The sequence below is a fragment of the Etheostoma cragini genome, chromosome 11 (genome assembly GCF_013103735.1).
Source record: "Etheostoma cragini isolate CJK2018 chromosome 11, CSU_Ecrag_1.0, whole genome shotgun sequence".
Lineage (NCBI taxonomy): Eukaryota > Metazoa > Chordata > Actinopteri > Perciformes > Percidae > Etheostoma > Etheostoma cragini.
In genome coordinates this window covers 8,727,527-8,746,034 of record NC_048417.1, presented here as the reverse complement: position 1 = coordinate 8,746,034, position 18,508 = coordinate 8,727,527, and the positions used below count along the sequence as shown (strand labels likewise).

Below are 18,508 nucleotides of genomic sequence, written 5' to 3'. Positions count from 1 at the left end.
TCATAGATAAATAAAATCGGCTTAGCTACCTTCAAAGCTCAGTAATTAATATGTTTTCTGCTGTTTGTTTAATCCGAAAAAAAAACGCCGGAAATTGTTGGATTTCACTCTTTTTGGCCATATGTACGTTACCTTCCACTTTCTTTATGTTGTAATTTAAAATTCCAGTCGATTCATGAGGACTATGGTTAAATGCTCCTCAGATCTCTGCAGGGTAAATCCAGACAGCTAGCTAGACTATCTGTCCAATCTAAGTTTTTTTTTGTTTTGTTGCACGACTAAAACAACTTTTGAACGTACACGTTCCGCTCAAACAATTTCCTTCATTGTGATTGGTTTTAAAGAAATGACAATTAATCAGAGCACGTTTTTGTCCTATCCTGGAATGTTGTGTTGACTAGCCAGATCCTCCTCCTAAGTTCTGGCAGAGTGAGACTGCATCAACAACAATGTATCTGTTGTTCTTGGTGCAACGATCCTGTGAACTGTGATTTGCTCCTTTAGGTGTCTAAACAGGCCAAGGAGTTCCTGGAGTTTGTGTATGAAGAGCCCCTGCTGGACGTCCAGCAGCTCAACCCTTGTCTGTATGAGCACTGTGAGCCTCTTAGCACCGTGCTGCGCCTCCGTCAGCAGCTCCAGTCACTGCGAGCCTACCTGTTCAGCTGCCGAGCAACCGTTGCTGAGGACCTTAGAAGAAGGTAGGTTGGCGATGAAGTCTATTGCGGTAGTGCTTAGAGCACTGTTGTCCAACCTCTTTTGGCTTGTGACCCCTCAAAATGAAGCAATGTCATCATATGTACATGTCTAAGGGTTGCGAGCACTTCTTTTTTTCGTTTGTATATAGTATTTCAATTTGGAAAGGTCCTCAAAAAAGCAAATTATGCAGTAATTAACAGAAAATAAAGCCTCACCCAAACTTACAGAAATAGACATTACAAAATTATCTGCGGGGGGGCTCGATTGACAGTAAGCAAGGAGATGTCCAGCCATTTTTAAAGTTATTTTCTAAATATATCAGCTACAACTATCATGTTTAACATTAGCAGAATGTGGTATTGAATCACACTGACTGATACCCTACAATATTTGTTAAATTCCTCTGTTGATTGATTGATGACACAGACTGTACATCTCCCTGTATAATGAATGTTTATATGTGTGTTTGAGTGCATGCATGTATATTGTTATAACGTTTATCTGCATACATTCCTGTGTGTATCTATGCTGCATATACATTAAACGATGTGTGCCAGTGTATGTGTGTGATGTTCAGGGGGGTATGACTTTTTACCTGGGTGGGGTTCCATTCTGAAAGCCTTGTCTGTGAGCTGATGGATGCTCCTTGCCCTGCTCCAGGTCACTAATACACTCTGATCAGACTTTTTCAAAAGGAGAATCCTCCACCTCTGAAAACAGACTGGAATCTGACAGACTGATTAATGCTCTGTCATGATATTTCACATAAAACCTATTTACTTATTCACCAGTAACAGTATCTAGTTTTGAAATTTGTGAATGCCAACACCACAGAACATCTCCATAGTATTACGTATTTTTTTTAAATAAAAAAAAGGGATCTGCCGCTGTAATTTGGTTAAACTAAACCTTCTAAATACAGGGGAATCTATACTGTTTCTGGAATTTTGTTTGTATTTTTGATACACTTTACAGTTAAAAGTGTTATTAGTTCAGTAATTAGTCAAGCAGAGTAAGAGGGCTAGACAATGTAAAACTTGAAAAATGTTGCGTCAATACTTGCATCATTTGGACAATGCTTTTATGTTTTGATACTTGCATATTAATTTCATTTTGCCCTTCTTAATAAAATTAAAAAGTACTTTTCATTTGTCAACTTTTTAATTCACACATGAGTATACAAAAAGAGGCTTCAGCCTGTGGTTATTTCATATAGACTATTTATTCAATGGATTACAAGAAAACATGCTAAATCGGAATATATATTTTATATGAAAGGACCGGGATAGAAGATTTTGGCCATATCAGAGTTGCCTACACCAATTGTCGATGAATATCAACATGAGATGCTTAAACTGTAAAATCTTATACTATCTTATCAAGATGTTTTAATGTGTAGAGACGAGCAGCGTTATGTCGTCCTGTGTTTACTTCTGTCCCATTAGCTAGTGCCTCAACACTTCCAAACACTGCAGGATTGATGAGGGCCATGGCGCTAAAACCTTCCCCTAGTCATTAGTCTACTTTGGGGAGGGGATGGGCATGAAGAGAGATGTCTGTTTCATACATGCAGAAAGCCATGGAAGCACAGATGCATACACAACCATATGAGGCATGCTTGTGTGTCTGTGTGTGGTAATACTTGAAGTGGTAAGAGCAAGTTGCAAATGTAGTAGCTTATCTTTTTTGTTTTTTTGTAGAATTACAGTATTCAATCCATGTATCTAATTGACGGTTGATGAATCATAACAACACCACAAATTCACAGCATCCAAAAAGTTGTATCAATCTTTGACAGTCAACACAAGTTGAACATTATAAATTTGAGAAAGATAAGATTTGGTTTTGGTTTGCATTAGATTGTAATGTGTTTAGCCACCCTCTTCTCACACACGTACAAAACACACCTATTTATAGGACTTTGTACATCTGCTGGTTCACACACGCTTACTCAGATCAGACCCTCCTTCAGTACACGATCATAATCTCCGACTGATATTTTTATCAAAGGTGTGACTGCTTCACTGGAAATACATCGGGGATATTGAAATAAAATATGGAATTGAATAATGAAATACTTTCAAGGCTTAGACAAATATTGGTGTGTGTGTGTTTGTATATACATATGAATCTGTGTACCTTCTGCTTATAATCTCATCCCAAAAAGTACCTTTATCTGTTCATCTGGGCATTGACAATCCACACAGGAGCCAGTGTAGGTTTTATTGAAGTGCGTGTGGAGTCTTTTGAATGCTGATGTAGTAACCATTGGCAGAATAGTTTATCAGTGACGTCCATCCCCATGAGGTGTCTGGATAACACACACACACACACACACACACACACACACTCTCACACACACATTCTTGTGTTTTGGTGACACTCATGACAGCTTAGACAGGATTTAGCATGGTGCCATCCATCTTAGTGGTCTGAGAGGAGGCCTCACAACACACACACACACACACACTCTCACTCTCTCACACTCTCTTAGATTTGTATTACTTTTGGATAGCACCATGGACTAAAAGGCTCGTGAAATATTAAATCTGGTAGGCCAGTGTGAAGACATGCTTGGACAAACGGTTCTCGTTCCCAAGTCATCAAATACTGATGCTGTCTGACTCTCGTCGTCGAAAACCGACGTAAAAGTCGTCCTTTAGCGTCTATATGGGCTGTACCGGGCATAGCTGCAGCTCAACTGCGGCACTGTAAGATACTTTTTTTTAAGTTTCTTAAAAATTGGGCCAGTAGTTTTTTCCTTATTCTGATGACAGACAAACTAATCAACACACAAACGGAAAAACACAACCGGAAACATAACCTCCTTGTTGGGGGAATTAAAACATTTTACATTTTTACCTTGACCATTTTTGTTGGAAAAGCAAGCTGGAAATGGTGGTTATTATTTAATTCTATTTTGTGTGTCTTTTCACAGGATCTTCCCCAGGGAATATCTGCTACAGCATATTCACCAGTACTCCATTGCTGACTTGCAGCAGGTACACACACACACACACACAAACACACACACACACACACACACAGACACGATTACGTGCTTTTATGTTTATTGTTACAGTGATGCCTTTCACGTTTCTTAAATGCACAAAAACTGGTTTGAAAAACGCATTAATCAGTTTAAGTTTAGACCTTGGACTGGGCTGATTCTCATTTTTTTCAAATAACCTTTTTATGATAAGGATTAGTTTAGGTAAATATGGGTTAATTTATATTAAAGGATATGTTTAGATCAACTTAACTGGGTCTAACGTAGTCCCTGATTGTTAAATAGCTGCCCACATCTCATATAAATTATTATAAAATAAAAATATTTGGTGAAAAAATGGTGTTGATTTAGACATCCGGGTGATTACTAACATTTTCTAGCTACCTTAGTTAGCCAACGTGTGCAGCCCGTTCTAATCTGTTTTTCCCCACGTTGTTAAGAAACAAATCATCAGTTAAATTCTTATTTGATGTAAGAAAACGGAAGAGTACAGTAGTAGATGGTAGCTAATCTGATAAGTTAGCTGATTCAGCTAGCTAGCTCGCGAATGTTTAGCAGCCATGAGCAACCATTGTTGTCCAAAAGCTATTGAAAACGCATGAGTGAGCCCAACTGTTGCACTGGGTGACATTGTTTCTTTATTATCGGGAACACACACAGACACACACACGCACTCACTCACTCACTCACTCACTCACTCACTCTGTAGCTTTTTTTGACTCCGTCCCACATTAACTATCCTGTTGCAAGAAATATTCACACAAAATGTGTATTTCAGTAATCCACAGCTGAGAATAGTCCCAACATTTGTTGAAAACTACAATGCCAAGTTGATTTATTTAAGTAATATTAATATTATATATTTGTGAGCTTTTTAAAAAAAAGATGCATGTTTTCAAAATGAACCAATAGGCTCGGAGCTGAAAGCCACAGAGATAGTTTGATTTGGACTTTGAATTGGATTAGTTAAAAAACATAGTAGAACGCTTTACTTATCCTTTAAGTAAACACAACCTGTCCTTTTGTTTTTTTGTCAAGTGTCCATGTAATAACAGTGATAAGAGAGGGTAATACCCTCTAATAGCCCTATTTGGAAAAGGGTTAGCCCTTTCAAGTGTCCTCATCCAAGAAAACAATGGTGTTGGTGGAAGGATTTCATATCTGGCATCGCGGAAACCTTTAACTCTGCTGTTCTCCCTTATCTAATCAGAAAACCTTCTTCTCATATGGCATGTCTTTACCAATGTGCATGCCATTCATAACAGTTTTACCGCCCAACTCAGCTTAAATGTGTTCAGTTGAGTATTTCTTTTTTTTTACCAGAGCATTAAAAAAAGAAACACATGGCACCTGGTCTTTCAGCAGTTCAGTATCTAGTCGTCAAACTAAGTTAGGGAGTGGGGGGGAGCGACTACAAATGACTGAAAAGTTCTTTTGTTTGTCATTATGTTCATCATGTTGTACCCTGCCCCAGTTTTTTTCCAACCCTCCCTCTCCTACTCAGAGCTTGGCCATAGACTCTCTCGGTGAAAGTGGACCCCCTCCTCGTCCTCGTCCTTCTCCTCCAGTCCCACACTCTGTGTCTCTCTGCTTCACTAATTGGTTACATTCAGAATCAACAGGCAGAAAAACAAAGCGTGACATCCCTCCATTCTTCCCAACATCCCCTTGGCCTCACACACGCTCTGCACACATGTGTGTCGTGTGTGTGTGTGTGTGTGTGTGTGTGTGCGTGTGTGTGTGTGTGTGTGTGTGAGTAAGAGAGTGAGAGAGAGTCCTTCACTCTCTCTTTCCCTGCTAAACTCTGTGATTTACTCATAAACACCAAACTGGTGATTTAGTACTAATTTTAACGAGAGAGCCTGCACTGCTCCTTCTTCTCCTTCCCTCCCCCTCCAACCTTCCCCCTCTCTGCCCTCTCTTGGAGATTCTCAAGCACTCTGCCTCTTAATTGGTTTTCCATATTAACAAGCTTGTTTCTTTTCATTTACCTCCTGAATAAAATGACACTCTTAATCAACGTGGCTTTTTTTGTTCCAGCTCAGAGGTCAGTGAAGGCTAAACTCCCTTGGCTAAACCCTGGACCACACTAAGTCTATTCACCTCCCGACAAATAGCCTCCACCCATATCCCCCATTAGGAGCAGTTCATTTGTAGAAAACATATGTGTTTGTCTAAGGACACTGCCCTTTTCCTCTGCTGGTTTTCGGGTTTGTTTCTAGTGTTTTGTGTGAGGACTAAAGTAGTAAGAAAGTACGTGTGTGGGTGTTTGTGTGTTGCAGCTGGCTTCCCACAGTGATACTCTGGCATTCCCTCAATGTCAGGCATGCCTCTCTGCTCACACTTGTTCAGACTCACAGAGGCCTCTTAAGTAAATGTTAAAGGTTCTCAGAAAGATTTGCAGTTTCTGCTCATGGCGGTGAGTTTAGGTGGAGCTTTTACCCTTCAAATGCACAGTGTTAGAGTTAAATGATCAGGTCAAATGGGGGAAGTCATCCTCATCCTCCTGGAAATTGGCCAACAAATAGTAAACGGACTAATATAAACAATATAGATAATAACATACTAAAATGTTTATGTTTAAAGATAAAACTGTACACCCTCAACTCTAAAAGGATTAAGCTATATTCATGCTTTTGCATTAAGGGGTTACACCGTACCTACAGTATAGCGGCTATGTGTGTACACACGGAGGCCACGCCAACTGTGATTGATTGCCTTGTGTTTTTTTCCTACACATTTCTCGTGCTGATTGAAAGTAAAGACACTTAGTGTGTCGAAGAATGGCTAAGTTATCTGCTCGCTATATCTAGCAAACCTATTCCCACGGCAAATCTGCTCACTGCAACTCCATGCTCACTGCCACCGTATAATGAACGTACATCATTTTTAATTATCTCTATACAGCAAAATTGTAGTTGTCATCTTCGTAGTCTTTTAAACGTTTTTGTGCACACAACTCTAACTGCGTTTCCTAAAAACCTAAACAAAATCAATAAAAATCAATGTGCTCCAGTTTTCCTCTGAACTAGGCGACCCAAGATTCCAGTCCTCCAAGAGCACTCAAACACAGGCTGAGAAACAAGACAGATAGCGGTGATGATATGCAGTACATAATCAGAATCACAATTTAATTAAATATAACTACTTTTATCTTGCCCCTGTTATCATTGTGCACAACATTCAGATTTTTTTAGTACTCAAAATTGGAGAGTTACTCCAAAGTTAATTTTGGGATGCCCATGATAAGACAGACTCCACAAACATACATCAAGTCGTGTGTGTGTGTGTGTGTGTGTGTGTGTGTGTGTGTGTGTGTGTGTGTGTGTCAGAGAGAGAGAGAGCTATCCAAACAGAGCTGGTCTTTCCAAATTCCAGCTGGCTTTCTAGTACCTCAATGGTGCTGTGTGTGTGTGTGTGTAAGAGAGAGAGAGAAGAGGGCAGGCGAACGGCTGTTAAACAGCAGTTTTAGGAGATTAGGTGGTTTTGGAGCACAAAGACGCTGCATGGAGCAGAATAAGAGGTTGAACTGGAGGGGGAGGAGTTTAAAAGGATGGATGGAGGGAAAGGAGGGTGTGTGTGTGTGTGTGTGTGTGTGTGTGTGTGTGTGTGTGTGTGTGTGTGTGTGTGTGTGTGTGTGTGTGTGTGTGTGTGTGTGTGTGTGTGTTGGGGCGTGTTTGGAGGGAAAGAGGGTAAAGAAGGGTTTGTCCTGTGTGCTGCTTTAGAATCCTTCTGTGAATATGGACCTGTGAATATAGCACCTCTGGCAAATTTCACATTGTTTTAATCCTGCTACAGCTATTAAAGTTCCATAGCATACAAATCCATAATGTGTGCTGTTCTTTGTCCTCTACATAGTCCAATGTTTTTGGAAGTTCAGCTCTTTTCAACTGATTAGTTCCAGGAACTATTGAACCACAGGAACCAAACTCAATAACTTAACCTTTAACTTTGTGCATTTCCCCACCACATTTGGAAAACTGAGAAAATTAGACAATTTAGACACTATATAGGTGTTAGAAAGTCATCCTGTTCTTGGTATTTAGTTTGGAGACTAATGTTTGAGCTTCTGTAATGAATGAATGAATGAAAAGGAGACATGCTGAGTTGAAAAAAGAGACTAGAAAGTCCAGAGCACCTGTCTCCAAAGTAGACAATCTGGTGTGAGAGAGTGTGTTTCATTGATATTTATTTATGCTTTCTGCAATTGGCAAATTGAGTTTGATTTCTGTTGTTGTTCACAGGCTTTGTCTCATAGCAGCTCTCTCTCTCTTCTGTGTGCTGGGAGGGGTTGATGATCAACAGCCTAAATAGTCTGTTTGCTTAGAAGAACACATGTGACAGGGCTTTTTAAAAAGGAAATGTGTAATCATAAAATCTGCACTTACCCTTTTTAGTGCTGTTAATGGAATGTCACAATCAATGTCTGCTTGTGACCACTCATTAAAGAATTTTTTTTCAGATTTTGTAGATTTATATAATTTTAGATATCTGAAGAGATGAAATGATTGAAACTAGGAAAAAGGAAACTGTAGTCTGATAGAAATATATAGGACTCGTTTCAATCCTGTTAATCATCTCAAAATCCCTCCAATTCATCATCCAATTCCCTCCTAAGAACTCTTAAATCAGTTTGAGGAAAAGATAAATTCTGTCTGTTCTTGAGACAGAAGTTAGTCCAAACTAGCCAAGCCTAAACACCCATCAGAGCGGTGAGAGGTCTGCCGGCGGGCTGCTAGTTGGCTCAGAAACTCAGGGCAGCCATCAATATTTGGCTTCATTGATGTCCTTGTTGGAAGTTGGCAAAGATGCAAATTTCCAGGGTTGAAGTTTGCGGTTCCTGTCTAAATGTTTGTCCCAGTGTGACTCTGCGGGACAGTGCCACTTTGATACTTTGGAATAGCAAATAAAATGGTCACTGGATATTTATAGCAAGCAGCAACAGCAGATATATGGGAATTTTAAGAACATTTAGGAATATATCTGTTTAGAGAAATAAGTGTGATATTATAAGTGGTAGATCAGTCTTTAAGTAATAGTAGTTCAGTGCTTATAGTGTGAAATTGCATCTAGGCAAGAATTTGATTTCTTTATATTGCTATATCCCTCTTCTTGCCTCATTCGCCATCAATCCATCTTTCTTTCCCACCGTCCCTCCAGAGCACCAGTCAGCCACCAGAGCTGTGCTGCCAGTCGTTTGATTCTGCCCAGTCCAATTATAGAGGGCCTTAATTACCGAGCCTGTCAGCCTCCATCAGGAGAGCCATTCGTCATGTGGACCGGGCAGGACCGGACTGAGCAGGGCTGCTTAGGTTTAGTGTGGGGACACATATATCTGTCTGTCACTCTCAGTACCTGTCTGTCTGTCTGCCTGCCTGCCTGGAAACATTTGTCATCTGTACTGAACTAAGCTTGGTCTCACATACAGAAAAGAAGCTTAGTAAGTGACACTTAAAGGCACACTATGGAATTTTCATATAAAACTGAATGTTAAATGCCTAACAAACATGTTGGAAGCATTTCCTGCCTAATAAGAGATGATTTATAAATAAAAGTTAAGATCTCATCTCACACCAGCAATGATGGTTTCTACCACTTCTACATCAATTGCTTGCATATGAATAGGCTCATTTTAAGGTTATAGACATGTACATTGTCAATTATAATTAATTTGCTTGCTGTCAGTTATCCCACTTTGGGCTCAATTGGAGATAACACAGACTTTGTACCAGAGCGCTGGCAAGGTATAGATTGGGCAGTTGTTTCTTCAACCTCGGAAACAACCATCAATGACGCCACAACACCATTCTTATTTGAATCGCTGAACAAATAATCAGTGGTTGCAACCCTAATCTGTTTTACTTTAACTGTTGAGTCAAACACACAGATGCTGACTGGAGCAGATCCTTTTTTTAGTGAGATGTTGGTCTCAAACAAAAGCCTCACTTTGTTCTCAAAGTGATAATTTCACATCATAGATTGTTAAGAGTTGTTACAGGAAAAGCCTTCAGTATGACATTAATGTCAGTATGAATTACTGTGCCACAGGGTCAGTATACCTCTGCTGCCTCTGTGTGTGGCTTCTTCCTCCTCTCTCCATCTCACATCCTCCTCTTCTCGTCTCGCCCTAGCCGTGTAACAAACAGCATAAAAGAGGTTATAATTGGGAGGTCCAGAGCTCTGCCAGGTGGAACCACTTGTGTCTGAATACAGGCTCTTGCTCTCTCTCAAGATCTCTTGTATATTGGATCTCTACCACTCTTTCTCTTAGTTTGTTTCACTTAGTGTTCCTCTGTCTCGCACATGCTCTGTATGCATTATTACAATGATACTGCAAAGCTTTGCAACCATATTGCGTTTTCAATTTCTGTAAGATTCTACACAGCTTTCTTTTCACTGATTTTTTTCTCTTTGAGTCATCCACTGTCTTTTCACTACAATACAACTGCAGCCCCCCGCCGCCAAAACCTCCGCCTCAGTTCTTAAAAGAACTTGCCAAGCGTTGCCATTAAAAGGCGTTCACCTCATTCGCTGTCTTTCTCCCTCCTTCCTTCCTTCCTTCCTTCCTTCCTTCCTTCCTTCCTTCCTTCAGTTTCCTTTCCTCCTGTGTCCAATCTCTTCTCCAAGGCAAAGAGCATTCCTCCTTTCTAGAAGTAATTTTGAAAAAAGTTTTTTTTATTTTTGTTTTATATTTTTTAAAACATTTGTTACTAATCTGAAAACTTAGCAGCGACTCCATTTGTAATTTTCTCTGAAAGAAAAAGTTCAGATTTTATGCACACGTTCAAACATTTCTTAGGTCGCACCAACATATTACTTCCTTTAATTCACAGAAATCTGTGAATTGCTGCATGTATCTTTACAGAGCTCAGAAAATCATGTAAAAAAGGGGGTGGAAACTGCTGTTAAAGGAAAGGTCTTTGCTTTTAAAATGCCTTTAATCAGTTTTTCATATTTCATCCACACTAATGCCATGTGGAGTTTTAGAATTGCTAATGCTTCTACATTCGTAAGTGTTTGCTGTTGGTGATGTCCTGTCTGTTGTTCTTCTTCTCCTTACCTTCCAGGTGATTGATGGAAAACTGGCGCCCTTCCTGTCCAAGGTGATCAAGTTTGCCAGCTCCCACGTGTTCAGCTGCAGTTTGTGTCGAGAGAAAGGCTTCATCTGTGAGCTCTGCCACAACCGACAGGTCATCTACCCCTTCCAGGAGAACGCCACCAAGAGGTACAGATTCTCAGATAACCTTTCTATACATTTGAACATTTACTTAGCCAAAGAAATCTAATCATTATCAATTATAATTTTACTGATTTAGATTTGACTTGATTTGAAAAGACTTGAATAAGGGGGAAAAGTCAGACAAAAGATCCCAGGAAATTTAATTTAACATGTTTTAATCTTACAGAGACCTTTGTAAGGTTCAACACCACAAAGCACTACTAATGTAGTATGCAGACACAAACACATTCACAACAATTACAGTAAAGTAGTCATGCAGATAAGTACAAGTCCCGTAATTAGAATCTAAGACATATAAAGTGCAGCAGCTAAAATATAGAAATACAATATTAGGCTCTGGTAAAAAGGTGTACAGTAATAGTTAAAAAGTGCGATGTAAACATTTCGAGAATAATGTTCTAAATTAATATATGTAACAGAACAACAGAACCGGTGTGGAGGGGCATGCACACATATATATAAAAGATAAACCTTTATTAATCAGAATCAGTAATGACTCAAAAAACAGAAGAGGTCTAAACCAATATAAGAATAAAAATACAAGTAAAAATAAAGTATTGTTCTGCAGAAGCTTCTGTGGAGGTTCCTCGGAGGGAGATACATTTTATCAAGAACCTAAAGGAAAAGCATCTTGAATTAAAAAACACATTCTGTACTTTTCATATTCCTCCGGAAGCAGTATAACTCAGAGTGGAGAGAGAACATGAAGTGTAGTAATGTGTCTGCCTGAGCTACTAGCTGGATTCATTTCTGTTCCAGGCCCTCAGGTTTAGCAGGTGTTTGTACATGCTTGCTACCTGAATGTTTGCTCACATTTTTTGTGGGACCAACTTCAGTGTGCAGAGCAAAACAGTGAAGACATTTTAGTCTTTACTGCATGGATGCAACTTCGACATCATGACATTTTTATCTTTATGACATCCTATTAAAATGTTTACGGCATATGGTACTATGACATTCAAAATCAATTATGACATACTATACTATGAAATTTTGATATTTTTAATGAATAACATATTTTTGACATACTCTGCTTTGACATTTTTATGACTTACTATACTATGACTTTTTTGACATGTTTTCATGGAATACTAGACTGACATTTTTGACTTTTTTCTGACATAAAATGTAATTTTTTAATATATTTTATAACATTCCACCACTGTATACCATTTCCACCACTTTTCAACATACTTTACTACAACTTTTTTTGACTTAGTTTATTATTTTGTATACTATAATTTTTTCAGATTTTTCCACGTACTATACTATTACTTTTTCAACATGGTACTCTAGGACTTTTTTCAACATATTATTCTATGACCTATTTAACATACTATACTATGACTTTTTCCAAATGGTACACTAGGACTTTTTTCAACATTTTATACTATGACATTTTTATGCTAGGACTTTTTTGACATCTTTTCATGGAATACTATACTATGACATTTTTGACTTTTTTATGACATAAAATACTATTTTTTTATATATTCTAAGACATTCCACCACTGTACTTTTGGTTTGTGTGGGGACTTGAACCGGTGACCCTCCGATTCCCTAACTCCCTACAGACTGAGCTGCTTTTCTCTCATTTTTTATGACATACTATACCATGAGTTTTTATATTTTATGCCACATACTATACTATGACTTTTTCAACATGGTACTCTAGGACTTTTTTCAACATATTATACTATGACCTATTTAACATACTATACTATGACTTTTTCCAAATGGTACACTAGGACTTTTTTCAACGTTTTATACTATGACATTTTTATGACTTACTATACTATGACTTTTTTGACATCTTTTCATGGAATACTATACTATGACATTTTTGATTTTTTTATGACATAAAATACTATTTGTTTATATATTCTAAGACATTCCACCACTGTACTTTTGGTTTGTGTGGGGACTTGAACCGGTGACCCTCCAATTCCCCAACTCCCTACAGACTGAGCTGCTTTTCTCTCATTTTATATGACATACTATACAATGAGTTTTTATATTTTATGCCACATACTATACTATGTCTCTTTTTCTTTTTAAAGAATTTTAATATAAAACTAAAATGCTTTTTTGACTTATTTGACATACTATACTATGACATTGTAATGACTTTGTATGACATAGTATACTATGATATTTCTATAACTTTTTAAGGCATACTGTTCTGATTTATTTTACATTTTTTACAACATTCTATATACTATGATTCTTTTTTTACATTTTTATGACATACTATACAATAACTTTTTACATTTTTTACAACATACTATACAATGACTTTTTTTACATTTTTCACAACATACTATAATAATTTTTTATATGATATACTATGACATTTTAATGACATACTCTGACTTTTTTACATTTTTCACAACATACTACACTATGATTTTTTTCACATTTTTTATTACATACTATACTATGACATTTTATGACCATGGCTATTTCATGACATTATTCACGACACACTACTATAACGTTTTTCACATTTTTTTAAGACATACTATACTATGGCTTTTTTGACATTATGCCATAACTTTTTTTCAACATACTTTGACCTTTTAGGACTTTTTTTGGCCTACTATACTATGACTTTTTTTTACACACTACACTGACTTTTTATGACTCTTGGCAAACTCTACTATGACTTTTTATGTGTTTTTTTACAACATACTTTACTACACCTTTTTTTGACTTAGTATATTATTCTGTGTACTATGATTTTTTTTAATGATTTTTGAACATACTATACTATGACTTTTTCAGCATGGTACTGTAGGATTTTTTTGAACATATTATACTATGACCTTTTTATACATATAATAAACTATGACTTTTTCCAAATGGTACACCAGGACTTTTTTCAACATATTATACTATGACCCTTTCATACATACAATACTATGACTTTTTCCAAATGGTACACTGGGACTTTTTTCATCATTTTATACTATGACATTTTTACGACTTACTATACTATGACTTTTTTGACATCTTTTAATGGAATACTATACTGTGACATTTTTGACTTTTTTATGACATAAAATAAAAAAATTTAATATATTTTAAGACATTCCACCACTGTACTTTTGAGACTGTATGGGGACTTGAACCGGTGACCCTCCGATTCCCCAACTCCCTACAGACTGAGCTGCTTTTCTCACATTTTTTATGACATACTATACCATGAGTTTTTATATTTTATACCACAGACTATACTATGCCTTTTTTTTAAGAATTTTAAAATAAAACTAAAATGCTTTTTTGACTTATTGGACATACTATACTATGACATTTTTTAATGACTTTTTATGACGTAGTATACCATGACATTTCTATAATTTTTTTAATGCATACTGTTCTAACATTCTATATACTATGATTCTTTTTCACATTTTTATGACATAGTATACAATAACTTTTGACATTTTTTTACAACATACTATAATACTTTTTATATGATAAACTATGACTTTTTAATGACACACTGACTTTTTTACATTTTTTTATGACATACTACACTATGATGTTTTTCACATTTTTATGACATACTATACTATGACTTTTTTGACATTATGCTATGACTTTTTTTCAACATACTATTACCTTTTATGACTTTTTTGACACACTACACTGACTTTTTATGACTCTTGACAAACTATACTATGACTTTTAATGTTTTTTTTTCCACATACTATACTATGACCTTTTTATACATACTAAACTATGATTTTTTTCCCTCCGACTTACTATACTATGATTTTTGAAATAGTATACTACGACATAGTATACTATGACTTTTTATTAATTTTTTTTACATATTCCACTATGCATTTGTAACTTTTTGACAATAATATACTATGACTTTTTAATTATTTTGACAAACTACACTATGAATCTTAAGATATATTATAAGTTGATTTTTTAAGATTTGTTGACATAGAGTTTTAGTTTTAATGATTTCTTTTTATATACTATACTATGACTTTTTCAACATACTGTATGCTATGACTTTTTCAACATACTATTCTATGACCTTTTATGACTTTTAATTACTTTTTTGACGTACTATATTATGATTTTTTTTTTCAACATACTATACTATAACTTTTTTACACATACAATACTATGACTTTTTATGCTTTTTTTCCGACATACTACACTATGACTTTCCATAGAGGCAGGCATATTTTATTTTTAAAGACCAGTTATCTAATGAACCCGGGACACTATGTGTCCTGATAAAGTTCCCTTGGCCTTTGGAATTAAACTTACCCCACATCATCACATACCCTTCTTCAAACAAATAGATTGTCATGGTTTGAGTTCCGTTCGCTTAATAGCTGGTTTGATTTGCATTGAGAGATGATCTTATGGAAAGTTCCCCATGCCTATCTCTATGTATGGTGAAGGGTATGTGATGATCTGGGGCTATTTTAATTCTAAAGGCCAAGGGAACTTTATCAGGATGCATAACTGGCCTTTAATAATAAAAATCTGCCTGCCTCTATGGGAATTTAACATAGGGGTGTCTATACTCATGCCCCCTGTAATTTAAGAAAGAACATTTCTTTATTTACAATACACAATTCATTCTCAAAGAAAATTGGTGTCCTTAAAAGTTTGGATTTTTTTCTATTTTTTTTTTTTTAATCAAGGCATTAAGATCAATTTCCAAAATATGTTTTTTTTTATTCCCTTTTTTAATCAACTTTAGCATGGGTGTGTAAACTTTCTTAAGCCACTGTATGCTGACTTTTTTTCAACATACTGTACCACTACTATGACTCATGACTTTTTCGACATACTATACTATACCATTTTTTGACTTTTAATGACTTTTTTTGACACGCTATACTCTTTTATATACTGTCTCTTTTCAGCATACTACACTATGACTTTTTTCTACATACAATACTATGACTTTTTATACTTTTTTCGACATACTTTACTATGACTTTTTATGAATTTTTTGACATACTATAATATTACTTTTTATGATTTCTTTTTACGTACTATACTATGACATCTTTTGACATTTATTACAGCATACTATAATATGACTTTTTTGACATGGGCTATGTCTTTTTTGACATACTGTACTATAACCTTCCATGACTTTTAATTACTTTTTTTGACATACTATACTATGATTTTCTTGTCGACATACAATACTATGACTTTTTTTGTCATGTTCATTTTGACATGCTATTATATGTTTTTTTCAAAATAGTATACTTTAATGATTTTTTTGACATACTATACTATGAATTTTTAGACTCTGTATATACTATGACTTTTTTAAACTAACCCCCACATCATACTACGACTTTTTATTACATACTATACTATGACTTTTTCAACTTACTATGACATTTTTATCATTTTTAACATACTGTACTATGGCTTTTTAGACATAAAATGCTAGGACTTTTATGACTTTTTCCAACAAACTATACTATGACATTTTAATGACATACATTACTATCACTTTTTTACATTTTCATGGCATACTATACTTTGACCTTTTATGATATTTGAGAAAGAAAGATGAAACTTTATTTATTTGTCACATACAATTGTACAATACAGTGTAATGAAATGTAATATATGCATTTTACCCATCCTAAGCATTAGGAGAACTGGTCAGCCACATACAGCATCCTTTTGGGTTAAGGGTCTTGCGTGCGTGCGTGCGTGCGTGCATGTGCGCGTGTGTGATACTATACTATAAGAACATCCTTGAGGCTATCATTACCATCCACAAACATGGAATTGTCCACAGTGACTTGAAGCCTGCAAATGTTGTCATAGTGAATGTTTTGCTGAAGTTAATTGACTTTGACATTGCAAAACAGTATCTAACCAGATGTTACAAGCCTTATTCTGGTCATTCACAACATGGGCAGTTAACACAGTCCAGAGCATCATCCTTGGCACTTAAACTCAGCGTAACAGACAGCAAAGAGATAAGACTAATTCCTAGAAGAGACACTGACACACTTTCTGTACTATAACTCACACACATACACACCTTCCTTGTTGAGTTGTGTTTTATGACTTGTGAAGGAACTGTTAACTGATAACAACTGCATCTACTGTAGGACTTACAGGAACTAAGCTGGACTCTGTTGACTTAGTTATTACTCAGACACTGACCGTGCAGGAAATTAGCAATAACTGGATGTAAACAGCCTACAGTACCATTCTCATGGTTCTTTTTCTGTCCGTCTTTCACATTATTGTTGTGTTTTTATTTGCTGACGAAAAATGTAATCCATTGTGTCATAGTTGTCATATATAAAGGTTCACTTTTATTTTGTCTCATTTTCATCATGAAAACGGTTTTTCAGAGGTTCTTCAAATATTTATAGATTTTAAATAATAGTTTTTTTGTTGATGAAATTAATGCTTGCAAAATTCTGCAGGTGTGATGGCTGTGGGGCTGTGTTCCACACCGAGTGTCGACAGAAAGCTCAGCCGTGTCCACGCTGCGTTCGCAGAGAGCTCCACCACAAGAGGCCGTCCTCCTTCTGGTCTCCGGACGACGATAGCCCCGGATGCTTTCATCTGCCGTACCAAGACACCTGAGACACACACAAAACACACCACACCCACAAGACAGACAGACAGACACACAGTGAAGCAGTTAGGGCGCTGCCATGACACTGGACAAAGTGCCTGTTTTTCTGATTTGTGTGTCTAGAGGACAAATTCTGTGACAGAGCTCAGGGTTTGTGTGTGTACCTGTGAAGACTAACCTGAGCTAATGTCCCTTTGTCCTGCTGTTAAGAGCAGGGAGAAAACCAACTGAAAACGGCTGCACCAGGCTTTACAGACTGACAAACATGTATTTTGTAGTCAAACAGCACACGTCATGGTCATCCTCCACCATCTTCATCAATTTTCCATTTCACTACTTTCACTTATTCCAAATCACAACTAATAAACTGGAGACATTCAAAGTAATAGTTGGAACAGATAGTAATGAGGCGATAAGTCAATGGACAGAAAATGAATGAACAATTTCAACAACTAATTAAAATTGAACTGACTAATCCAATCTACGCCCTACTCATGTTGACGTGATACTGTTACCAAAACTATTTCAGTATGAAACCTTGACACTGTTGGGTTGGGAGATGGCTGGAACAAGTGTGTAGTTTTCTTCTTAATAGGGAAAAACAATCGTCGTCACCTTGGATTCATGTTTGTTAAAATGGAATAAAATATTAAAAGGATAAATGCTAATTTCTTTTCCAACTCTGTCTTAAAACATTAGTTGTGCCCATATGAGCAATGAAACCTGTTTTGCTGGCTGTATTAATTCTTCCTGTTTATACTGGCCATTTAAAAGATCCCTTTCTAAACTGATTTAAGTGTAAGATAATAGGAAGCATCAGCAGTCTTAGTCAGTCTGTAATGTATCATTTATTTTCTTTGTTTACTATCCATCTGCCTCAAATCATCAAGAAATCACTGTGAGGCAAAACAAAAAAGGGAATTCTGTATAAAAAAAAGCTGCAACTTTGGAAGTTATTCTC

General features: G+C 36.4%; 1 protein-coding gene across 2 annotated transcripts in view; it reads left to right on the top strand.

The window, feature by feature from the left end:
* The window catches only part of plekhm3 (pleckstrin homology domain containing, family M, member 3), a 40,373-nt gene extending 22,434 nt beyond the window's left edge, over positions 1-17,939 (top strand). For both annotated transcript variants that reach the window (XM_034884725.1, XM_034884726.1), the window contains exons 5-8: positions 505-698; positions 3,635-3,698; positions 10,774-10,931; positions 17,393-17,939. In XM_034884725.1, coding sequence (XP_034740616.1) covers positions 505-698; positions 3,635-3,698; positions 10,774-10,931; positions 17,393-17,555 — 579 coding nt within the window. In that variant the 3' untranslated portion in view covers positions 17,556-17,939. The remainder of the gene's footprint in view (positions 1-504; positions 699-3,634; positions 3,699-10,773; positions 10,932-17,392) is intronic.
* Positions 17,940-18,508: the final 569 nt, after the last annotated feature.